The 19,860-nt window shown below is 40.3% G+C and overlaps 1 protein-coding gene across 15 annotated transcripts in view; it reads left to right on the top strand.

Annotated features, from left to right (window-relative positions):
- Positions 1 to 19,307, top strand: part of ELMO1 (engulfment and cell motility 1) — a 310,022-nt gene extending 290,715 nt beyond the window's left edge. For all 15 annotated transcript variants that reach the window (XM_040545682.1, XM_040545678.1, XM_040545686.1 and 12 more), the window contains 4 exons: positions 3,770 to 3,877; positions 7,864 to 7,946; positions 13,299 to 13,376; positions 17,974 to 19,307. In XM_040545682.1, coding sequence (XP_040401616.1) covers positions 3,770 to 3,877; positions 7,864 to 7,946; positions 13,299 to 13,376; positions 17,974 to 18,174 — 470 coding nt within the window. In that variant the 3' untranslated portion in view covers positions 18,175 to 19,307. The remainder of the gene's footprint in view (positions 1 to 3,769; positions 3,878 to 7,863; positions 7,947 to 13,298; positions 13,377 to 17,973) is intronic.
- The last annotated feature ends 553 nt before the right edge of the window (positions 19,308 to 19,860 follow it).

Genomic DNA, 19,860 nt, shown 5'->3' with positions numbered 1-19,860 from the left:
TTTAGTAATCTGGAACATATCCTGGGATAAAAGGTATGCTCACAGACTTTTTTCATTGAACATCTGGGCTATTGTCTCTCCAGAGGTCTAACTCTACAGCACTTCTGTACTAACCACCGCAATTCTTCACTTGGGATAGCATTGTTAAAGGTGTATGAGTCATTGACCATTAATGCACATGGAAACACCATATGAATGGCCACGCGCTCTGTAGCCCATCATCAAAATGTTCTGTGCCCTACTATTTGGTCACAGTTTTGAATATTACTCTTCTAGCCAAATTGGTAGCTGGTTTTGCTCTTCAGGATTTTTTTTTTAATCTTGTTTGTAAGCTTTAACAATGTGCTAGGATATGTTTAACCCATTAGCTGTTTTAACAATTGTTTGAAGTTTTAATGTTTAAAACTTTTTCAGGCTTAAAAAAACAAATCAAACAAATAAAAAAATCACAACAGAATGACTACTACAGTTTCCCAAAGAAGAATCTCTAGCACTTGAATTTGATTGCATCAGAGGTCAGCGAACTAAGAGACAGATAGCTGAGTGGCAAAGTTAAATACTAGTGCCTGAAAATTGCAATGAAATCACATTGTATCTAAAGACTCAGTGTTCAGCAACCACCCTTCCTTCAGTGTGTACACATACACACAGATCTCTCTTGAGGAGTGCAGGGGCTGTTGAGAATTCGTGCCACTTCAGCTTAGCAGATTTGTGTTTAAGAGCTCTGGAGGTTTTGGTCAGTAATTTTTCATTGTGTTATAAGCACTACTGTCTAATCGTAGTAGAGAAGAGTTCAGGGTTTTCTTTTTTCTTCTACATGTTTTTTTGGTTTATCTATTTAGAGCTGAAAGTAAATGCTCGCCACCTCCCACATGCTCTTGTGTAATTAAGGCTTCTTTCACCTTTCTTGTCAGTGGGAACAATTTCGTACAATATTTATTTTGACTGCAGCATTACTTTATACACTCCACTTCCAACAAAATTGTGTTCAGCACCTATACTAGTAAAATAACATGCATCCCATTCAAAGCTGCTCCCCTCCAAGGCGCCGTGATCTTGCATAAGTGGGTTATTGTCTGATAAACTGTAACGTCACATAGAGGAAAAGAAGAACCCCAGCTGGCTAAGGCTGAGGTGGTTGTAGAGGCTTCGGGAAGGCAGGAAGGATTATGTCCTATCACTGATGTGCCATCTGCCCTGTTCAGCCTGGCTGCTGCGGTCGCTCGGTGGCTGCAGCTGAGGGAACCTCGTTAGTTCCATTTATAGGTTTCATTTAAGGGCTTTCCCCTTGACAGCCAAGCTGTGGTATGATGGCAGTTATTAGTGAGCCCACAGGAGGATCGCACTGGACATGCTTCAAGCTTTACTCTACGGCTATTAGTTCTTTAATTAACCTTGGGTTATGGGGAATTGCTGTAAGAGGCTCCGCAAGCCTTCAGAGCAAGGCTTTCTTATGATAAAACCACCTCTTCCTGAAAATGAAGTACAGAAATTTTCACTGGGCCTTTTCTCCTTCTTTTGTTATTGGAGCAGGGGGTTGAAATGGGAACAAGGTTACCAAAATGGTCTAACTCTTAGGAGGCTGAAGAAGCAACCTTTTTCAAACCCTCAATAAAAACCATAGCCCCGCACTAAGTCAAAAGGAATTCATAATATTTTATTTTATTTTATTTTATTTTATTTTTATTTTTATTTTATCCAGTTATATCATCCTCTTCACCAGGTTATTGACAAAGTAGTGAGACCACGTTGGCTTTTATTAGGGAAAAAATGGTAGTTGTAATCTTAGTGTCAGAAGGATATATTGTCCTGAACAGTCTTGGAAACACCGAAGTTGCAGTTAAAGCTAGGTATGTAGCCTCCTGCTACAGTCACTAGAGGCTTTTCTGTGGTAGACAAGGCGCAAGACAGTCTATCATCAGGTTTAACAGGATATATTTTTTAAGCATCAGGTTTTGAAATGCTTCTGGTAGAGTTCTTTGTAAAATTTCTGAATCTAGAAAAGTTTCACACGCATCCTTCTGATGCACAAACTGCCCGACAAATTGGTTTTGTGTGTGTTCTTCAGATGACAATCTACTGAATGAATGCTCCTGCTTGCTCTTGTTTCACATCCCTACAAATGCTTTGTAAGTGGGGTTTTCCTCTTGACCCCATACTGTGCAATATGGTATGTGCTGCTTACGGTCCTGGAATGCTTATATTTCAGCAGCTCTTTTTGTATGCATCACAGAATCATCATCTCAGGCTCTCCTGCCCACACACCTCTTAGTAGTGTGTATGTCTTTGAAGCAAGTAAACAGAATCTTCCCCATCACTGTGTTGACCTTTTGCCAGTGGTTGGTAAGGTCTTTTGAAACTTTTCAGAAGAAGCGACTGCACACTCAGTAAGTGGGTTGAAATGTGTGGTTTATTTTCTCCAAACATTTTTGCATTTTGATAAAATCTTCTAAAAAGCTGTATGGAAGCCCACTTTTGCCATTCAAACTGAATTGCCTTTCTCTGTGTTATATTGCATTGTATTTTAAATGGCTGGCTAGGGGACTTCAGAGGGTCCTTTAAAAAGAAGTAGGGTCCGTGAAGATTTTACTGAAGGAGCGAAGTCCTTGCTTTGCTAACACCCAGATGCTGGCTCTGGTGACTGTACAGCTCCTCCGGCGTTTTATCCCAGCTGTGGCTTCATCCGATCCTGGCGACAGCAGCATGATGGGGCTTTGTCAGTGCTAGCATTTCCCCTAAACTCTCCCTTTGGCTGCTGCTTGGCACAGCATCAGTGCTACCAGCAGTGAGAGGAGCACAGAGGCAGAGAAGCCCCCTGCCTCCCCCCGGCACTTTAACGTCTCGCCTTGCTCCAAGCTTCTGGAGGTTTATAGCTTGGCTGTAACAAGACAGTATTTTTGACAGCTTAACATTGCGATCTATTTATTAAATAGAAAGTGCCCTGACAAGAAAAGGTAACCTTGTTCTTGCTGTTCCAGAAAGGGAATTGACAAGCACCACCCTTGCCCGCTAGGCAGCGTGGTAACCCTGCTCTGCAAAGCTGATGTTCTTCAGGGGTTAGATTTTAACAATTATCACTAAGGGCAGTTATATCCTGAGAAACAGGATTTGGCAGGAGGCATAAATATACATCTCCTAGGAAGGGCTAAAATGCAAAGAGGAATGTCATACATGCCCATTTGTGAACACACCAACCACTGAGTTATCTACAAGACAATGGACTTAACGTTTTTAAAATCTTTGCGTGTTTGTTGTGTTCAATCTCCCCATAAATATGGGAGTGTTCTCTCAACTACAAAAAGACATGAGTCAAAATTTTCTTAAGTTATGGAATATTTCAAATGTATCAATATTTGGATGTCCAACAGGTGACATCTGGCAGGGCTTAATTCTCACATAGGGGGTTCAAAATAATGAACCTTTTATGGGTGTGTTAAATTTAGCTGCTTAATGCAGTGGTTACTTACCTAGTATGTAATATCATGGGTAACATAATATCATGTAAAACTAAGTCAGCTGCCTCTTGCTAGTATTTGTCCTTGGAACCAGTGGCAAAATCAAGACAGAAATGGTAAATGAATGCCAGCTATGTTTAAGCAAGTGAAATTACTGGGCAAAGTCCCTGCCCTACTTTCCATACATAACAAATATTTCTTCTAAAAAAAAATGGGGGGGACAGTCCTTCCCTGTAGCGCCTCATTTGAGTATCCAGTTGATAATGCTAATGAAGACATGTCAGTGACCTTGTTTAATGCCTTTATTTTAACAGACAAATTTTGGTATTGTCGACTTTCGCCGAATCATAAGGTGTTGCACTACGGAGACTTGGAAGAAAGTCCCCAGGGAGAAGTCCCTCATGATTCCTTGCAAGATAAATGTAAGTCATGCACAAGGATTGTGCTACTTTTGCTTCTTTCAAGCTCTTTATAACTAGTAGTGGGTTTTTCTTAATACAGGACGTTATCAACAGCTCTGTTCATGAAGATAGATAGCAGAGGACATTTACTCATGCATTCAAACACTGCTGTCCTGGTTTTGGCAAGCATGTATGAGGACTGAGCTCAGCTTCCCAATGAGCTTATAATTTCATTCAGTTTGGAAATGTCGTGCGTTTCATGGGGAGGAACACAGTTTATTTTCATTCCTCATCTAACTGCAGATGTCACATTAAAATACTTTGGCATATTCAGAAGCACTTTCTGTCCATGGAGACAGCTGTTTCTTCTGCTGCAAACAATCTAGTGACTGGAGGAGAAATCCATGGCAAACAGAGGTCTTTTTCATTATCATGGCAAGCGGACTTAAAGACAACACATTGCTGTGAGTGGTGTTGATAGGACCTCACAGTTACTTTGTTGGGAGGGGACGTGCCTTTGTGACAGCTCCTACCATGAGATTTCTTGGGATATTTTGTAGGGACCAAAGTCATTTTGGAACCCTTCAGAAAATCATGCTCTCATGAAAAGTTCTCCTTAGTCCTTCAACATGACTTGTAGAGTTTCAACCTGCAGTCCCAGGGAAGTTGTTTTTGATGACTGAGACAATGACCAGTGTGGTTCCGTCACCAGAAAATGACATCAAGAAATCAAGCACTGAATAAAGAATAATTTTTTTCTGTTCTTTTCTGAACTGCCATTAGTAATAAACGCCATTCTCAGCATTATCAAATCAGACACACTTGTACAAGTATTCAAGTTGGTGGTTCCATTTCTTTCATGAAATAACAGAATAATTTTGGAGATGACAGAAGTTTCTCCAGCCTGCAAACTGAGAAAGGAGAAAATCAGTGATTTAAACTTTTCTGTATGTTAGTAAAACAAAGAACTGTTTCTCTTCTCTGGTCCCCCAACCTATCTGCAGGCAGCACCTTTTAAAATTTCTAAGTGTTCCCAGACACAGACTTGGAGAGAAGGAAGAACCTGTCTAATGCTGAAGCCCTGACAGTTCACTGTCACATTCACTTGTTTTTAGTACCTTCCTCCAGGATGTTTCAGGCTTTTACTGCAGTCTTGGCAGAATGTAGGACAGGTTCTCAAATTGCTGCATTGGCACTGGAAGACACTATTTTACTGGACAAGGCTTAGAGAAATTGCCCTTGAAAGTTACAGTAGTATGAGAATGGCAGAAAAAGAATGAAGGTCACACTTGAATTGCAGGCACAGTTCCTGGACCAGCAGTTCCCAGATTTGGTTGCTTTGAGCATATTTCCATGCTCAAAACCCCAACCCGGACTGCAGGCTTCACTTTGCATTTGCATTTCCCACATGCTCTTGAGACTACTTGGGAATGTCACGATCCCATTGGGACAGCAGGATCCTGCTTTAGGAACCAGTGGGTCAGACTCATGGGTTCCCTGTGCATGCCTGCTGGCAGTGCAGATCCTGATGCAGTTTGAGGAAGATACGGTTATTTCTTAAATTTCTCAGACTTTTCAGGCTGTGAAAGATGTAAGATTTACCATACTGTGCCCCACATTAGGGTTTAATGAAACAGAGTTGAGAATATTACAAGATGTGAGATTTTAAAGTGGCACTATTTTAAACAGGTCGGGCCAAACTGGCTTGGGAATTTTACAGAATATTTTCAAAAAATTCTTAGGTGTTCTGTGGATAGATATATACTGAATTTTGAGCTATTAAGGTCTGAATATGATGTTTAATGTTCTCCATGTACCAAATGTGGTGGTTTCCATCTCTGGGGAAGGATGTGCCTTTAGATGATCTCACTCTTCTCACTTTTGCTGATCGTTAAGATTGTCAGTACTTGTGAACAGGTCAACAGATGAAAGAAAATACGTATGTAAGAAACTGGAGGGCTGAGAGAAGTAGCATAAGACATTTTGTGTGCTCCTTGCCCAGCCTGAATAACTAGTGTCTATTTTCAAAAACTAAATGGTGGCTTGTTTGTTGTTTGATTGGTTGGTTTTGGTTGTTTGTTGTTGTTGTTTTTGTTTTGTTTGTTGTTGTTGTTGTTTTTGTTGTTTGTTTTGTGTGTGTGTTTGTTGTTCTTGTTGTTTTTTATTTTATTTTATATTTTTAGACTTTTTTACTTCTGTGAATGTCATTTCTCTCTTCAGGTTGGCACAGTTAAACAAACTGTTCCAGCTGGAACAGAAAGCAGCTGCCCTCTTTTTCAGGGCTCTATCCATTGTGAGCACACCGAACCTGTGCTTACACCCTCCAGGATCTTGTAGTCATCTTCTGGTACCATTTGAAGTCTCAGGCTTTCATATTATTATGCTGTTCTATATATATGATGCTTTCCTAAAGTTGCAATGATAATGAATAATTTATAGATTGTAGAAACTTTGTCTCTTGCTGACAGTATTGTATTGTGGATTGTATAGATTCTCTGTAATGTAATTACAGTTGGAAAATTGACTTCCACTTGAAGCTTAGAGAAATTTGTCTTGATGTTTTAATGACCTCATGAGGTTTACTCTCTGAGTGAGTCTGGGTGACAGCAGCTTCCAAAACTTTTTATAACTTTTTTTTTTAATGATTTCTGATAATTTTTCTTCTTAAAGCAATTGGAATGGGTCATTATAAGCCTTGGTAGTCCTCATTCCTGTTAGTACTAGAAGTGACTAAAATGCTGATGGCAGTAAGAAAAAAACATTATATATATATATATATATGTATTTGAAAAACTTAAAGAGGCATTAACAGAAGGACAGCAGTATCAAGTGAGATCAAGGGTCCAGCATGCCCAGGATCCTCTCTCCACATGTCTGGGGAAGAGCAAAAAGAGGGCAGGCATATTACATTAAGTAAGAGAGTGATCAGTGTATGCTGTCTAGGTACACAAGTACACCGAGTACACATAAAAACTATCAGGATGCAGGTACATGTCTATATGAAAAGCTTTTTCCCAAGGTAATCTCAACAGGCAAGAAAATATCAGCTTTTTATCACAGAAACATCTAGGTTGGAAGAGACCTCCAAGATCACCTAGTCCAACTTCTGACCTAACACTAACAAGTCCTCCACTAAACCATATCACTAAGCTCGACATCTAAACGTCTCTTAAAGACCTCCAGGGATGGTGACTCATCCACTTCCCTGGGCAGCCCATTCCAATGCCTAACAACCCTTTCAGTAAAGAAGTTTTTTCTAATATCCAACCCAAACCTCCCCTGGTGCAACTTTAGCCCATTCCCCCTTGTCCTGTCACCAGGCACGTGGGAGAATAGACCAACCCCCACCTCTCTACAGCCTCCTTTAAGGTACCTATAGAGAGCGATGAGGTCTCCCCTAAGCCTCCTCTTCTCCAGGCTGAACAATTCCAGCTCCCTCAGCCGCTCCTCGTAAGACTTGTTCTCCAGACCCTTCACCAGCTTCGTTGCCCTTCTCTGGACTCTCTCGGGCACCTCCATGTCCCTCTTGTAGCGAGGGGCCCAAAACTGAACACAGTACTCGAGGTGCGGCCTCACCAGAGCCGAGTACAGGGGGACAATCATTTCCCTAGTCCTGCTGGCCACACTGTTTCTAATACAAGCCAGGATGCTGTTGGCCTTCTTGGCCACCTGAGCACACTGCTGGCTCATATTCAGCCGACTATCAACCAATACTCCCAGGTCCTTCTCTGCCAGGCAAAATGCTTGATGCTTGAAATTTTGTCCAGATGCTTGAAATTTTGTCAGGAACCACTGATGCCTGTTCTAGTTGTTCTTACATATTTATTTCTTAGAACAGACTGGAAATGATGGTGTGTGTGTTTGTATACAGTTTTAACACTCTGGTCTTGCCTCTTTTTCGATTCTGTAGCTTTTACACATCTTGGTTATAACTCATCTTCTGTTTTTTTTTCCTGTTTGTTTGTTTTGTTTTGTTTTTGTCATTGCTTTTGGATTTTTTAATGCAGTGCCAGTGGCAGATATAAAAGCTGTTGTGACTGGGAAAGACTGCCCTCACATGAAGGAGAAAGGAGCTCTTAAACAAAACAAGGTATGTTTCTCAAACTCTTATAAATGCATACCCTGGAATACAAAGCTTGTCAACTTGGCCTTCCCTAAACTAATACAGATATTTTTCATTCCAGTCTGCCACCTTTCTGTATATACACGCACACTTTGTTTTCGCCTCAGCCCATCTGAGTTAAATTATTAGGACAGCCTACTTTCCTTTACTCAGATTTCATGACAGATGTGCATTGTGATATGCCCAAAGCACATTAGGATAGTCTTTAATAGTGATGCCTTCTACCTCTAAAGTCAAGCGGTTTTGACTGCTGCTATAGAGCAGAGCAGCAGTGACTGTTGGTACCTACTCTTACGTTGTCTCTGATAAATAACTAGCTTGTTCCAGCTGTATTCTCCAATGAGCTGACATACAGTGAACACAGGCACATGCCAAAATTGCAATTAATGTCCAGCTGTTGATAACTTCAAATCCATTCAGGTAGAAAAATTACTGCCAACAAAAGGATGTATGGTAGATGCTAGGTAGTTAATGAGGTGAATAAGGATGTGTTTAGCAGTGCATTTGGAAAAAAAATGTAGGAGACATGGTCAGCTTCAATTAGATTTATGCTACATTTCAGAATTTCAGGTTGAGCTTAAGCTAAGACTCAAGTTGTACACTGCCAGAATCTTGGACGTTTTTGTTAGTAACAATTGCCACCACAGCAAGAAGAAATTGAATTACTAGCAAAGTCTCACTTATTTGATGGTGAAGGTATTCATACCATATCATATGATATATATTAATGAAATTTCCATTGGGTTGACCAATGACCTTACAAGTAAGAATGAGATCCTAATGATGTTCAGTCTGACGCAGAACCATACCCTGAGCTTTGTGAGACGGATCAGAGGATTTGAGTCAGTTTCTAGTTACCTGAAATTGAGGAGTTTGGGGTCCAACTAGAAAGAGATTTTGGTGGACAAAATTCTAAAGTTAAGAGTTCCTGCTTTGAGACTTTGAAAACAAAATGCACGCACCTAGTATTCAAATAAAATATGGAGAAAACAATTCTGAGAGGAGCTATAGAAAATGAAAGGACACTGTCAAAACTATGTCACACAACTGTTGCAGCTTCATTGCTGACTTTTCTTGCCTTAACTATGGCTGGAGGGAGATATACAGAGCATCTCAATTGTTCATGTATAAGAAACACAGACAAAGATGCTTTAAATCTATCAGGATACCGTCATCTCTTTTCAGCATTAACTTTATAGAGTCAGAAATGAAAAAAAGTCAAGCCAAGCGAGGAAAAAAAAATCCCAGGAGTATCTTTCCTAGTTAATTTTTGGAATCAGAGCACTAACACACGTGCACAATAGATTGCATACAACTCATGTCCCAAGTTACAGATGAACCATCAACAGCATTTTGCTGGGGCATTTATATGATGCATATAAAGTATTTCTAGTGCTTCCTTGTCTTAGCTCTCATATGTCCTCACAAAGAGGAAAGATAGGAGCAACGAAAGCAGTGGGTGTCAGTGACGGAAATGTGTCATCTTTATGGAGCAGTAATGTCTAGATAGTATTTAATGCTAAATAGCAGAACTGCAGACCATTTTGTCCTCAGCTGCCAGCATTGTCCCATTTCCTTGGGTAAAATGGCTTTGGACTGGTGTAAACTTCTGGCTGGGGATGTGAAGATCAGGAGCTGATAGGTAGCACATCTGCATCTACAGCTGTTGTACAATATTGCAACAATTTAACCAGCATCATAGGAATAACACATCATTGTTTGCTGAGTACCAAGTTAATGTGGACAGTGAGATGAAAAGGAAAAAGCCCAGCGCAGAATGCAATTTGGCTGATTTTGGTGTATGAAACCTTTCCCTTCTTGGAATTTCACACTTGGTGATATATTTTTTGAGAGGTCTTTTTGTTTGGCGCTTTCTCTGTGTGTGTGTGTGTGTATGTATAAGGTGTATATATATACATATATTGACCACCTTAATGTTTATTTATTGGCTGAAAAGAAAATAGAATGGCAGAATGCCACTGCTCTGAATATAGCTGGAACTGGCAGAATGTCCATAACAAAGGCTTCAGCATCTCATCATTTGCTGGCACATGGCTATTATTCTTCCAGTGGGATCATTTAGAAATAAATAAGAGTTAAACTGAGTTGGAATTTGCATGCTTATGAAGCTGGAACAACATGATAGGACCAGACCTGAGTCCATCATTGTTCATCTTGTGTTCTTAAATTTGAAGTCCTCTTTTCTGACTCTTGAGTAATATTAATGAATTTCAAGGACATGAAATATACTAGATTTCAAAGCATTCAAAACAAAGCTTGAGAGAAGAATTTGGATAAAATATTGCTGTGTATTTGTACATATTCTTCTTTCAACCTTTATTTGTTGATGCAGCAGGCTTCAGGCTTGATGCCTTTTTATTCAGCAGAACTGATTCTGCTCACTTCGCTGTTCCTTTGCAACTTCCCTTTTATTTCATGTTGGTTGAACAAGTGCCCTGCCACTGCATGTATATGTAATTCTCTGAAGAGGTTCTTCTGACTCTGGCAAGTAAACTTAACATGGCTGTTATCTCAGCCTTTGGCAAAAGACATTGGCTGAGGCTGTTGACAACAGAGTAGGGAGAGGTACTGAGGTCATTACAGCTGCATGGGATCACTCAGCTACAGAGACTTAAGATATCAGTTTATCATAAATAGTGTGTCTCCTATTGGCCTATATGAGAGATTGAAGGAGAGAGGGAGAAGTTTTGGGAGTGGAAGAGCATGTTTCCCCTCATACCACCTGCAATTCCCTGTGGAATCGAAACCAATTGAAATTCAATTCCCTGTGGAACTGAAATGTCCTGCAACCAGGTGCAGCCTCTTTTTTCCTGTTTTCAGGAATGTACCTCAAAAGAGAGGCACATTGTGGGTCCCAGTGCCATTTCCCTTTGCAAACATCTAGGGAAGGACAGATGTCTGAAATGTGCAAGGGTGGAAGGAGTTAAAAGTGTCAAGGGAGTGAGTTCGTCAGGTTGAGGTGGGGGTGGGGTGTAAAGCAAAAGAAAGAAGGAAGGAACTGATTCTCCTGGAAGGAAGAAATGATAGGGGAGGAAGACCAGAGACCAAGAGATCTAGCTCTGGTGTAAAAGGCTGGAGTGGAAAATGACTTTGAGAAAAATTGACAAGTAGGACAGAAAACAGAAGAGATGGCTAATGGAGACTGAACAGTTTTCCTTTAGGAACTGCTCATTCCTCAGAATCCTCACCTGTCGTTGATGAGAACATAACAAAACCATGTGGGTGGTCAGCCACAGGTAAGCCGGCTCAACTACTGAGACCACTGTCAGTGTGGAGGGCCAGTTGGCAACTCCAGCTCCTTAGGCTTCCATTTCCCTTGATGGTTTGCTGTGCCTGAGATGATAGAGACGCTGGAGCCTGGAAGTTGCAATTCCTGAGCCTTTAAGTCCCAGCAGCAGCCAACAAAGAAGCTGAACTGGAGCCAGAGCTGCCAAACTTCCACTTTCCCACATAAAAGGAAGCTTGGCGCCTTCAGTCTAGGCCTTTCTGTCTACTTGACTGGGAATGACCAAACCTGTGTCCTTGGGATGTTCCTCTTTCAGGCAGGAATTTTCTCTTCTTTTCCTTTGTTTGAAATAAAGAAGATCTTCAGTCCTTTGAAATTCCTCAAAGGACAAATATTCAGAGGCCAGGCCTGTAGGATTGTTGACCTTCATGAAATTCAGGAACTTCATAGTAGAGTAGTAAAAGCCCTTTTTGCAATGATGTATTTCATTTTCACAACCTCAGTTGCGTGACTTGGCATGTTCTGATGTCAGTAATTTATAACACTCTGTGAGGAGATAATGCCAGGTTCGTGTGGGCAGAGGTAAATTTGTTTGTGTAATGAGAGATACCACTCTTAATAAGGTGTGGCTGAGAGACATGCCTAAAACACCAAAAGGCTATGTGAAGCATGAGCAATTTGTTTGCTTAATGCACCAATGGTATTAGTAGCTGCAGCTTCCTTGGGCACAGACTTGTCTCCCCTGGCTTGGCAATACAGCAAATTGGACCTAATAACTAAATTCAAGGAAACCAACAGCATTTCCCATGAGATCCTGATCTATGCTCAGCCAAGATTATCCCTAAGGATTACAAGTTTTTATGATTCAGATTCTGCTCTTAATCAGACAGGTTCAAAAATGAAGTAACCCTTACTGAAATCCAAGAATCTGTGCCAGTTTTGAATCATGAGATCAGGTTAGGAATCCAGACCAACACATATGCTGCATTTCCTGCAGTCAAATCTTCTGTTTTAAAACTAGGTGTAGTAAATTTAAGAAGCAATGCTCTTGTTGCTGCCGGCATGCAGGGCCTGTTGTCAGCTGAGAGTCAGCGAAGGTGACCAGTATTGGTACTGTGAGGCTCAGGAAGCCAAGAGGCATAAGGAATAGGACTTATGATACAGATCAAAGTAGTTCTGAGTCAGCATTCTCCTGCTGGAGCCATTTTTTTTTTCCCCACAAAGTAATTATTTCTGTATCAGCTCGCTTACAGGTTGTGAAATTCTTGTAGCAGTGCTTGTAGTGATGTGTGCAGTAACCATTATAACATTATGTGCTTACTGCTGGACAGTGAAAGTTCATTATTTATTCAAATTGGTTGTGTTTCCCCATAGGAACGTAGCTCCAGGTGCCTTTTAGGGAAGACCCATGCTTAATGAATTCACTTTGGCAACCTTTAAAATTCCATCTTCAGTGCTGAGGAGAAAAATGATGATTTTTCCTCTCCCAAGATTAATTTTGGTCTTCACAACCAAGTAAGCCAGATTGTTCAGTTTGAGTCTGCTGATTCTCATTCAGGTAAAGACAAAATGACAGAAATCTCCTGAGAATAAATAATTTCACAGATTTCCAGCAGTGAACAAAAACGTCAGTATATATCAGAAGATTAACTGTCCTGACAAGATTTTTGACATAAGGAATCAAACCTACAGAACTTTGCTAGTTTGCAAGTCAATCCATGCAAATTGAAGAAACCATGGGCCTTCACAGAGAGTTTGTTGCATGTGTACTATTATGGGTTATATTGATTTTAGTCCTCACCATTACCTAGCTCAAATCTGAACTCAAAGTAATCTGTGACCAAGTGAGTAGCAGTCAGCACTAAGCGAGGTGAGTTAGCTTCATCTGAAGCATCTGTGTTGGGCTTCTTGTTGTGCAGTCTGGTACTCCTGCACCTTTGGCCAGGCAAGGGGAGTATCATAACCTATTTTCTCACTTGTTTTGGGGAACAAGGGGTAATAAAGAAAGAAAGATCTCAATGCCTGAGTGCTTCTCATGGTGCATTAACATATGTTTCTTTGTCTTATTCCAGGAAGTGCTAGAGCTTGCGTTCTCTATATTGTATGACTCAAGTGGCCAGTTGAATTTCATTGCTCCGGACAAGCATGAGGTAAGTCAAGTTCGGGGTACAGAAACTTCTTTGAAGCCTTCTTAGTTCCCTTGTGGTAGCAGCCAGCTTTTAAAGAACATAAGAATGGTCATCCTGTCACAGAGTACAGGACAATCTGAACCTGTGCCATATCTCACAACAACCTGAAAGCACAGGGATTAGTATGTGAGCAAGACCTGCAATTTTCATGCATATCCTGAGCTACATGTTTTCTATTTGAATGCCATAGAGCACTGTGGGATCTGAATTCCAGGACAGTATTTCTAAGCCCTACTGAAATGCATACCATAAGAGAAAGAAAAGAGCTTGGACGCTGACCTCACAGTTACACAGACCTTGCTCATCATTTCCTGGTGTAATAAAGATTTCTCTTTGTCTGGTCTGCTTTAGACACTGGAGTATTTTGCTGTGTGTTCACTTTGGTGAACTTTATTTCAACACCAATGATATGCACAGGCAAGCTGTTCATGAATCACTGCTGTCCTCAGCTCATCTTGATCGTGCCAATATAATCAGGGGAAGTTATACCATCCCTAGGTCTCAATTTCAGCCAATGACTTGTGTTCTCCAGAACAGCATATCCCCATTTTCTTCATTTCATGCTGCTTAAGACCATTTATGACAGGCGATCACAGAATGTCCTTTCTCTTGCATCTCCATAGGTTGATGCAAAAGGGGTTTGCAATCGGTCTCACTTGCATAAAGACAGTGTAAATACAAATAGCAAGGCACAATGGCAGTCTCCCCCTGCTCCTTTCTCTTACTTGATAACAAAACAAAATAAGAAAACATCATTGCCTTTTGGAAGACGGTGGAACTAATTTATCTAAGTATGTGGAATAATCAAAAGTGATTCACTCCGAGAACTTGGAATTTCCCAATAAAGATTTAGCAGAGTACCCTATGTTAAAAAAGTAAAGAAGTAGTAAAGTTTTCCCATCTTGTCTGTAAAGTCACAGGAGTTAGTTTTTCATCTGCACACTTATTTTATGGTGTTACGTTTGGTCTCAGTACAGGACACTACCTTGAGATGATGAAACACAGAAGACTGCATTTAACTGCATTATACTGTAGTGTTATTAAAGTGCATGAAATTGCATTGCAAGTGAAGTATATTTAGTCACACAGCTTCAACATTTGCAATTCTGGATAAAAACCTTCAAATAAAAGTTAATTTTAGGAGAAGAAATGAGGTTATACTCATTTGGATTTTCCTGGGTATTAATATTTGAGTGTCATTTTCAAGTATGTTCATTCCAGAGAAAGGTTTGCTGGTAAATTTTCATCCAAGAGAAATGAGCAGTAGGCTCCAGGCATAATGCAGCATTAGAGCTGTCAGTCTAAGCCAAACACAATCGTCTTCATCTTTTAAACTGGATGTATGTTAGAGGCTTTCTGATATAAATTCTCCAGAAATTAAATTCTAGTCTGTTTCAGCTCGTAAGAGCCATTGGTCATGAAAATCAAAGCTACTTCTCTGGCAAATATAGCTTAAGGTTTCAAGTGTATTTTAATGGTCTAAATGTTCAACAACTGCTACTGCATCCTACTGATGGGCAGTAGCATCGTGAGATGTACTAACCCCTTGCTAGTGATTGTGATAACATGCCTATTATCTTTATTTCTCTTTTTGATCATGTGCAGCTTCTTTGAAACAAAACGAGTACGCTCAAAAAAGGGGCTAAAGGCAGCAATCTCTGCTGCTACTTCACAGTTCCCAAGTGAACGTTTCCCAAAGGGCATCTCCCTTCCCCTGGACTTTTTCATGGCCTATAGAGGAGTGAGTTGCAATTCAAGTAAAAATTATAAGTATACAGAGGGAGCACCCATGAGGGAAAGCAAATAAGTTGTTCTGAAGCTTATGACTCTTCATCAAAGTGACTGACATGCTTGTTGATAAAAGTGCTGGTTTAGCCATGTTGTCAACTTGGGAGATTTGATAGGTGACATCTCATGATTTCGATAGCTTTGCATGAAGTGCCAGAAATATTAGTGCATTATGTTAGTACATGAAATCTGTAAGGTCAGACTTGCCGGGTGATTTTTTTCAAATACTTCTGCAGTCCTTATGATTGTAGAGAGATTTGAATTGGGAATAGAGTGTGACCTAAAAACAAAAATTGAAGTAGGATCATAGGATAATTCAGATTGTAAGAGACCTTGGGAGGTCCCCTGTTCAACCTCTTGCTCAGAGCAGGTCAGCAGTGAACTCAGATCAGGTTGCTCGGGGCTGTATCCAGATGGATCTGGAAAACCTTCAAGAATGGAGCCTGCACAACCTTTCTGGTTGTCTGGTTCCGCTGCTTGACTCCCAGGGTATTTCTTTAATAAAATCTCATTACAGAACCAATGTCGTTGAGATTTGGACCTCATTCTTTTACTCTTAAATTTGGCAATACCCTTAGCCATCTGTTGGAGCTTACTGCTAGCCAGAGAATTCAGCACTGTGAGATCACTCCATCGTATTTGTTTTTCATTTGAATACTAATAGCTGGTTTCAACTACACAGCAAAAAGGTGGATTAATCTTATCCTTGATTTTTGACAGAGAAACTGATGAGGGAAGCTATAATTAGGTTTCATTGGAATTTTATGAAAATGAATCCGTAGTAAATTAATTTTTCAGTGGCTCTTAGTCTGTTTTGCATATTAAAAAGAAAAAAGCTTCTGAATGAGTGCCTCTGTTTTTCCACCATCTCATTAGGATTTCTCTCTGCTCAAAATGTGCAGGAGTTTAATTAGATGCACTTGCCAACATGGAGATTAGAGAGGAAGCCCCTTTTCCAGGCCATTGCACTCATCTGAATTGTGGCCAGAATTTGGTTTCTGTGGGCGCTGAATGAGGTATATCTGGAAGAGGAAAGAACCGTAGTTCTGCTTTCTGGCTCACTGCGATTCCTCCCTGGAGAAAGTGCTGGCTATACTCACTGAGCAGGTGATGGACGATTTACGTCAAATGCTGCGTCTATTGAATGGATGCACTGCACTTCTGTAACCTGAGCAGAGCCTTTTGCCTTTCTGATCCTTTTCTTAAAATGAATACTGGGGAAACTTTCCCAAATAAAGATTTTAAGTTGATAGTAAAAAATAAATAAAAGTAGTATGTTTTAAAATAATTACATTTCTAGGATAGCTCTTTTCTTGATAATCCGCATACACTCCACAAAAGCTGCATACTTTAAAAGTCTTCAGTGACATACTTTGAGGGCCTAGAATAGGCAAGGTAGTTGCTTCCTTAGTACTGTGAGCAGGACAGCCTGAACCATCAAGTCTTTTCTAGATAGTTAATCTCATACCAAAGCTGCAGCATGGCTTTCCAACACCCTGGGTGAAATTCTAGCTCTGCTCCTGTTTCATTACTGACTTAAATGGGTCGGATTTCACTTTGGGTGTTGAAGTGCGTTAACTATCCTATTTCAAATGCATGCCCTTTTTCTAGATGAAGACATACCCCAAGAGGGGGTTTTCTCTCTGTCTTAAAAATAATCTTCATTTCTGGTGTAGGATGAAGTCAACTGTGACTATCTTTAAACTTGGCAATATCATGTAGCAAATGGTCAGCTAAATTTAAAATTCTTTTTTTTTTTGCATGAAATCTAGCAGAAGTATTTGTAAGATAAAAATGTAGTTACGGTTGATTTAATTTTCTCCTGCAAACTAGGACACAAGTTCATGATTGCAATCTTTATTTTTAGATGGTAGCATTTGAGTACTTCTGTTCATAGTTGCATAAATGGCTTATAGTAATAAATGAAAGGGACTTGTTTGATTTAAGTTGACTGTAGATCACCAATCTCCAACGGTTTTGTTGCATATTTAAAATATTCAGCCCATGTTTATCTCAAGCTGTCAGTCATTGAGAAAGATAGCATTTCCTATTATGAAAAAGTTAACAACAAAGAGAAGGGATTTTAGAGGCCAGTTCAGCATTTGCAGCATTTGGAATTACACCAGGTAGCTTGGCATTTAATTTTCGTGAAGGACACAGCATTGACTGACTGCAGTTTTTACAATATGTTATTTTGTGCTCTGTAAAATAGTGGTAAAGTAGGCATGGGTATGTCAATGGGAGCCTATTCCCACACGTCAGTTGATACCACCTTATTATGGCTTGTTTTGCTGTAAATTAGATAGTTGGTAGAGGATTTCTTATGGAAGGAGTAAGGGTGAATTTTGGCTGGTATTCACCTCACCTGACTTAGCTGTCTTGGAATTAAAAGTTTGGTGTAGGATAATCAGGCTCTCTTCTAAGTACTGGGGAAAGAGAAAGACGGGGAGAAGGAGGCATCTCCAGATGTTCAGTGTCCTAGGTTAGGTATCATTCTTTCTCCCATAACTGTTGAGAACAAGAAGCTTGGAGGAGATACCTAACTGTCCAACCACCTACACGTTGTCATTTCTTCTCAGTTAAGGGAGTTCTTTACCTATTTTCTGAGCATATCAGTGGAACATGCCTTCTTCATGATACAAGCTGGTAGAATGAATCAACCTCATTTTAGGTCTCCTTGAGGGAGCAGTAACTGTGGAGGACCAAGCCAGACAAACAATTTATGTGCAGAAAGTCTATTAATGATAATTTTTATCTTTTCCCCGTGCAGTATTGTGTATGGACCGATGGGCTGAATGCCCTCCTTGGGAAGGATATGTTGAGTGATCTAACGCGGAATGACTTAGACACGCTGCTCAGCATGGAGATAAAGCTACGCCTCCTTGACTTGGAAAACATACAGATCCCAGATGCTCCCCCACCTATCCCAAAGGAGCCCAGCAACTACGACTTTGTTTATGACTGTAACTGAGGCTGCCACTGAAACTTGCTTTGAAACTGGAAATATTATAACTGGAGAGATATAAAAAAAAAAAAGAAAGAAAGAAAGAAAAGAAGAGTTTGTGAGAAAAAAAGAAAAGCCGGTTGTGCACCTTGGATTTTGGCTTTGGGGAGGAGTGTAGAAACACTTGCATTCCTCCCTGTTCCCTGCATCCCATCCTTCCCCATTCCCATCTTCCCCATTGCTCATCCAAATCCACATTGCTTTAATTAACTTTTAATTGCAGGCCATTGGCCTTGCTTAAGGCAAAGACTGCCACTAAGAAGCACCCTCCCAAGGACTTTTTTTACATTTTTAATACTGGAATAGACATTCTTAACTAAAGGATGGTGTTATCAAACTGCATGCCTGTGACACCCACTTGGCAGGGCAGAGGCTTTAACTGGAAGGAGGAGGGAGGTAGGGAGCAGAAGCAGCTACTGTGAGCAGAAGATTTCCCCAGGCACTCCCAAGAGTCTGCTCACAACTGAATCCAATGCAATGACAAAAAAAATGTTAACTGCTTCCCGGTACTCATGCCATTCGTCACTGTCATTATTCTTTCCACTGTCATCTCAGTTCTCGTCACCAGCCTTCACCCAACTGATCAGCTCCCATAATGGAAAGTCTGCAGGTTTTTGCTGTACCATACGCTGCAATGCTGCAACAGCTTTTAACTTCTTTTCCTCCCAGCTCTTAAATAGGCCTACACTAGCAGATCACTAGTACAAACTGTGTATGAAGCCACCATTGTGTCCTGTCCCTGTAGCATTCCCTAAGCCTCAATTGCCTCTAAAATTGGCTTGTTGCTATTCAAAGTGATTTTTATTTTCTTGGTCCAAAGTTCAATAGTAATTTCCACAAATTATAAATGCCAAACATTCAGGTTTACATTGTTGTCATTGCTACAGTGTTAAGAATTTGCAAGGGATTTTTTTTTGTACGGGTTCTAATTTTTTTATTTTATTTTGCCAAACAAATATATTTAAAGAAAACTAATTTCATTGTGAGTACTTTGGGGGGGCAATATTTTTACTTAATTTCCATTTGGAACATTTGCCCTGGAGGGAGAAAACAATATTCCCTTCAACTTTGCTGTTGAATAAAAATCTGAGTTGTGATGATTCTTGGAACATTGTTTTTCTTCTGAAGTTGTCTTTTATTCTTTATGGTGCTAGCAATTCTCAACTGTTTGTTCCAAAGAGGAGAGAGAAAGGCTGAATCTTTCTCATCTGCATCTGATTTAATTTAATTATTCGTTTGTGGTGACAAGGATAAGGTGAGTCCAGAGATCTCCACTTGCTATAGGCACGCAAGCCTTCCTGTAACAAGGAGCCTTTCAGAAATCTGAAATCAAACTGCATGCGATGTTCTCATGGTCAGTTCAAGGCTGCTGCCTTGAGCCTGTGTGCTAGCGTACCTGTATTTGTGCTTCCATTTACTCTATGGAGAGGGTTCCCTCCCTGCTCTTCCTTTTCTTCTAGGTATTTCACCAAGTTCAGTCTCTCATTAAGTTCTGGGTCTAGATCTAGAGGAACCCACCAGCACTTACAGCTGAAGACAGATTTTTATTTGTGAAGGTTCCTCTCCTGTTCAGACCCAGCCTAAAAAGACTGAAGGGTTTTTTTCAGATCTGGTGCTAGAGAGGAACCTAGAGGGTGGTTCCAGTTTAGATGG

This window comes from Cygnus olor, chromosome 2 (assembly GCF_009769625.2).
Source record: "Cygnus olor isolate bCygOlo1 chromosome 2, bCygOlo1.pri.v2, whole genome shotgun sequence".
NCBI lineage: Eukaryota > Metazoa > Chordata > Aves > Anseriformes > Anatidae > Cygnus > Cygnus olor.
This window is presented reverse-complemented; position numbering and strand designations above follow the sequence as displayed.